Source organism: Neltuma alba, unplaced genomic scaffold (assembly GCF_004799145.2).
Source record: "Neltuma alba isolate B1F8T4 unplaced genomic scaffold, ASM479914v2 tig00004723_pilon, whole genome shotgun sequence".
Lineage (NCBI taxonomy): Eukaryota > Viridiplantae > Streptophyta > Magnoliopsida > Fabales > Fabaceae > Neltuma > Neltuma alba.
Window position 1 is genome coordinate 1,198 of NW_021633835.1, and position 5,616 is coordinate 6,813.

General features: G+C 40.3%; 1 protein-coding gene across 1 annotated transcript; it reads left to right on the top strand.

Annotated features, from left to right (window-relative positions):
• Positions 1–408: 408 nt before the first annotated feature.
• Positions 409–5,270, top strand: LOC114745588 (glucomannan 4-beta-mannosyltransferase 9-like). The gene is made up of 9 exons (XM_028933745.1): positions 409–1,169; positions 1,284–1,382; positions 1,477–1,729; positions 3,322–3,432; positions 3,569–3,705; positions 3,808–3,921; positions 4,017–4,216; positions 4,326–4,520; positions 4,615–5,270. Exons 1-9 carry the CDS (start codon positions 840–842, stop codon positions 4,775–4,777), a joined length of 1,602 nt encoding a protein of 533 aa, XP_028789578.1. The 5' UTR covers positions 409–839; the 3' UTR covers positions 4,778–5,270.
• Positions 5,271–5,616: the final 346 nt, after the last annotated feature.

Here is a 5,616-nt window from a genome sequence, read left to right on the forward strand (position 1 = left end):
TTCTGTATCTATGTTTCTTATATAGAAAACTATGGGCAGAATATTATGACTTTTCTGTCTCTATTTTATAACATGTCCAAAACTGACACCAATAAAAAAAATCATACACAACAAGAATAAGAATGTAATCATTATTAACGTTATTAATATCATTATTTTTATGGATTCTTTATTGGGAATTCCACTTCAATTTTGGGATTTTTATTTTTCCGGCCTATATCACTATTTTTATTTTATTTTTGCTTGGCGCTAAAACAGAATTGTATGTTGCTAATAGCTTTCGGGTGACTAAGCATTGAGAGCCAAACACATTATAAAAAGCCCCACAACACAGACGCACAACACCCATACAATACTCTTCTGACCCCTCTCTCTCCCCCCCTCCCTCTCACATACACATTTTTGTTTTATTATTGGTATTAGTTATATATTTACAATCACGAAGCTCCTTAATTCTGTGCTTCCGCTTCTGCAAATGTTGTCTGCTTCTGCATTCCTTTGAATTGATTACAGAAGCAGAGAAGAAGGACGCTGGGAGAGAGAAGAGGATAGAGTCAAGCAACACAAACTTCCTTTCTTGTCTCCTTTAGCTTCTGCTATTACTTCTGGGGCCTCATTGCTCCAGATCCACCTCACTTCTCTTCAAGCTCACTGGGGTTTTAGCCTCACTGAATAACATTCCAGCCCTGCCTCCATTGATTTGCGTGACCCTGAAGCAAAATACCTAACAAAAATATTCCTCCTTCTTTATCAAAAGTTTGCTTCTTTAAATCCTTCTAGTGGGGTTTCGTCTCCTCTGTCTCTCTGACGACCCATTACTGTAAAAAGGAGGGATCAGAATGGATCGTCTTTCATCCACCACTGTTCTTCCAGATGCATTTCAAGGGGCCAGAGATGACATTACCGTGCAACTCGGGTTCATCTGGGATCAAATCAAATTGCCATTGGTGGTTCCAATGCTAAGATTGGCTGTGTTTCTGTGTTTGGTCATGTCGTTGATGCTTTTCATGGAGAGGGTGTATATGGGCGTTGTCATTACTTTGGTGAAGCTGTTTGGGCGAAAACCAGAGAAGCGTTACAAATGGGAGCCGCTAAAAGACGACCTCGAGTTGGGGAACTCGGCTTATCCCATGGTCCTCGTTCAAATCCCAATGTACAACGAAAGAGAGGTACTAGAACCTACCCACCTGAGCTTCCAGTTCACACTGTTCATCAGAATTGCATTATTAATTCTCAGCCGTAGAATTCGGGTTGAGTTCTGTTGGATCTGCTTGTAAATGCAGGTTTATCAGCTGTCGATTGGAGCAGCATGTGGGCTTTCTTGGCCTTCGGACAGAATCATAATACAAGTTCTGGATGATTCCACAGACACGACAATCAAGGTGAACGGCAAAATCCCCACACTGATTATAATATTACTGTGCGTTTAAGTTGGCATTAAGGAGTAATGGTGGGGAGTGAACAAACAAATTGCAGGCTTTGGTGGAGCTAGAATGCCAAAGATGGGCAAGCAAAGGGATAAACATAAAGTACGAGGTAAGAGACAACAGAAATGGGTATAAGGCAGGAGCTCTTAAAGAGGGAATGAAGCATAGCTACGTGAAGCACTGCGACTATGTTGCCATTTTTGACGCTGATTTTCAGCCTGAGCCTGATTTCCTCTGGCGCACCATACCTTTCCTCGCTCACAATCCTGAACTCGCCCTCGTTCAGGCTCGCTGGAAATTTGGTAATTAACTTTCTCTCATTTGTCCTGTTAATTTTTTTGTTGTTTTTTCTTTTTGTCCAATGGCGGCTCTCTTCTCTCCCATTAATCTTGTTTTTGACGATCAGCGTGCTAAAAGCAGTTTCCTCTAGAGAACTGTCGGTGGGTTATTTTTTTTGTTTTGGAAATTCTCTCTGGGCGGGGAGAGGTAGGTCCTACGTGGTGGTTCCATGACATTACAATAATCACAGTAGAATCGTCCTTGGTTGTCTTCGATTTAAGGCACGTATGCATCTCGTATCGTCTTCTTTGCTTTATTTTCTTTTGTTGGTGTTGAGATGGGGCCCGCTCTATAAAGTTTGAACTACCCTCCAAGGAAATATTATACAAAAATTAGTGAACACAACGCATCACATCGTCTTGATTCTTTTCTTTCGTCCAATGGCCTGCATAGAGGGCACGGCAACCTTTTCTGTACAATCTGGCATGAAAGTTACGATCGAACTGATAGTCTGATGGATCATTAATCATGATATAGTAATAATAAGCTGTTAATAACAAACAATAGTTCTTACCTTTTATGCTGTTGAATGAGTGACTCACCCACCTATATCAGTAATTAGATACACCAAAATATAGCGGCAATTAATTGTTTAGCTTTTGGAGCGGGAAAGTCAGTTGAGAGTTGGACCGCATCCTAGTGGGAAAAGAAAAGTTAAATATAGAAGCCGGAAAGGCTTGAGAAAAAAGGAATGGCTATTTGGGAAAGCGTGTTCAAGATTAGTCAAGAAGAGGGAAAATAGAGAAACCCTTGTTTTTTCTGCTTATGGGCTTCGTAATTAACCCTCTTTGACAGCTTATCCTTCACTACTTACAACCTTGTTGAGGGAAATCCTTTGAGACATAAATTCTCCGACATCCTCCGATATAAATTGTTTGAGGGCACTGTAGTAACATACTTTTAAGACTAATATTATTAACACAGATCACCCCTCTTCCGACCAAAGCAACCAATCACATCGATATTATAAATCTAGTAAACATTTTTTCCTTCAACAGATCAGAAAAGTAATGATTATTTGTGAGGAACATGTGTGCTATTGAGTAGGTTTAAAGAATGCTGAGATGAGTAAGAAGGGCTAATAAAAGTCCATTTCCAGTGTCCAAAAGTAGTAAAGAACATGTGCTGAAGCAGAACATGTGAGCTCAGAGGGGGGTCCATGACCTTAAATTATTAACGTGAAAACAGGAGGTGTATCTCAAAGGAACGGGTATATCTGTCTCATGTGATTGACACGATCCTTCTTCTTTGCTGGAATCATTGTGGCGTTGATGTCATCATTGTTGTTTCTACTATTTCTGCTGCTTCATCTCTTCCATGATTCATCATCTTCTTCCCTTCCCTTCCCTTCTTTCTGCATCCCGGCAGCTGCATGTGCAGCTTTTAATGGTGGACCTCATTCCCCAGTCACTGTCTCTCTCCACTAACCGACAACTGAATTTATTTCGTCCATCTCTTCCGCAAAAATAATTGTAAAAATGGTAGAGTAGCACGTTGGAAATCTCATACCTGCTCCGTTGCTGACGTGGCTTTTTTTTTTTTTTGGGGTTTGTAGTGAATTCCGATGAGTGTTTAATGACCAGGATGCAAGAAATGTCGCTGGATTACCATTTTACCGTGGAACAAGAAGTGGGGTCTTCCACTTACGCCTTCTTTGGCTTCAACGGTAACTAATGCGATCCGTGCATGCATACATACATACATATATTATTAGTATTATATCAACCCAGAAATCGAGACTTCAATTATTTTTTCCTGCAATCTTCGATGAAATCGAAATGAGAAGCAAATATTAACATCAGGGACTGCGGGAGTATGGAGGATTGCGGCGCTGAATGAGGCTGGTGGATGGAAGGATAGGACCACTGTAGAAGATATGGACCTTGCTGTTCGAGCCAGTCTTAAAGGCTGGAAATTCCTCTACTTGGGCAAAATCCAGGTTTCTTTCTCTCCCACCTCTAAATTTCGTATACTTTTCAATATTATCATTTCCACAAATTCATATCTTATTGTTTTTACGGTGATGTCAACTCTGCAACAGGTCAAGAATGAATTGCCTAGCACTTTCAAGGCCTACCGTTTCCAACAGCACAGGTGGTCTTGTGGGCCAGCAAATCTCTTCAGGAAAATGGTTATGGAGATTTTAAGAAACAAGGTGAATTTGCCTCCCCTGTATTAACCATAATGCATATACTCTTCTTTCCAAAGAAGATTCATCCCTCTCAGTTCGTAAATGTATATGCTGTGCAGAAAGTATCCTTGTGGAAGAAGGTACATGTCATTTACAGCTTCTTCTTCGTTCGGAAGGTGGTAGCCCACATCAACACATTTGTGTTCTATTGCATTGTGTTACCTGCGACAGTTTTGGTGCCTGAGGTTGTTGTCCCAAAGTGGGGAGCTGTATATATCCCTTCCATCATCACCCTCCTCAATGCTGTCGGAACTCCAAGGTCGACCTTATTCCTTTCTCTTTCTCCCGCCTACAAGTTCTTGAATACAACTTCTGCATTGTTTCTTGTACTTGTATTGATATTTGTTGGACGTGTTTTCTGTTTTAAGGTCGCTTCACTTGCTGGTCTTCTGGATTCTTTTTGAGAATTGCATGTCTCTGCATCGAACAAAGGCAACAATCATTGGTTTGCTAGAAGCCAGTCGAGTGAATGAATGGGTTGTCACTGAGAAGCTTGGAGATGCTCTCAAGGCTAAAGTTGCAGCTAAAGCACCCAAGAAACCTCGATTCAAGATTGGAGACAGGTAATATTTTTGGCTTCTTTATCACACAACATTCACAGGTTTATGAATCAGAAGCACTTACCAATATGCGTGCTCTGTCTCAAAATATCATTAGGATTCACTTGTTGGAACTCGGAGTTGGATTCTACCTCTTCTTCTGCGGTTGCTATGATGTGTTGTTCGGGAAAAATCACTACTTCATCTTCCTTTATATGCAAGCAGTTGCCTTCTTTATCTTGGCTTTTGGATATGTTGGCACATTCGTTCCCAACTCCTAGAAGACTCTCTCTTTCTCTCTTCATTCGGCAATTCCAGTTTTTGTGCAATGATTCTCTATGCTTTGTAATATAGTATTGTGTTTTTCATCAAGGTTCTGGCAATTATAGATTATTAGTGCAAAAAAAAAAAAAAGAAAAGAAAAGAAAAAGGAGATCACTTTTCAAGAATCAAAGTAATTGACTAGCTTGAAAGAAAAGAATAGTTTTCTTTGTGAATAGTGAGCAAAGATAAGGAAATTACAGGCAAATTTGTTGCCATGCAAATGAAGCATACAGAAGAGAAGAACATAAAGCACTGGGGCGTCGGATCCTGCAAAACATCGTTGATTGGATGGATTGTTTGTTAGATTTTGTAGCACTCTGTTCATCATTATTACTTGTTTCTATTTTTTTGGGGTTCTTTACAGTGTATTCGTTTTTACAGTTTGAAGAAATGGGAATAGATTATACAAATATTTTCTCTTTCAGTAAACAAGCTGGGGGTTGAAAGGTTCGTCCCCACTTCTTGTGTATGCATTTATTGAGAGATCTTTGTAAATAGCATATCCAAAGCACCTCTCTATCTTTCCCATCAATGCAATCCACCAAACCATTCTAAATAGCTGTCAGTTCCTCCATCCGATTTAGTGAGAGAGTGAGATTATACGAGAGAGAGGGAGAGAGAGCTCAGGCGGCATCATAACAGGATAGAAATGAATTCTCCAAAATGTTTCATGCAATGAATTAAAGTGAAAATCGTGCTTTTTCTTGGGTCCATATGTAGAAATTAGACCCACCATCTTCTCCTACCTACACCCCCTGCCGCCCTGTGCTGTGCGATCCATGTTTGGAGCCTGCTC

Bases quoted from the DNA above. Each gene is read 5' to 3' on its own strand.
- LOC114745588 (XM_028933745.1), top strand. From the start codon at position 840: ATGGATCGTCTTTCATCCACCACTGTTCTTCCAGATGCATTTCAAGGG. The intron at 3,433-3,568 runs GTAACTAATGCG...TATTAACATCAG, and splicing joins CGCCTTCTTTGGCTTCAACG to GGACTGCGGGAGTATGGAGG. The intron at 4,217-4,325 runs GTCGACCTTATT...TTCTGTTTTAAG, and splicing joins AATGCTGTCGGAACTCCAAG to GTCGCTTCACTTGCTGGTCT.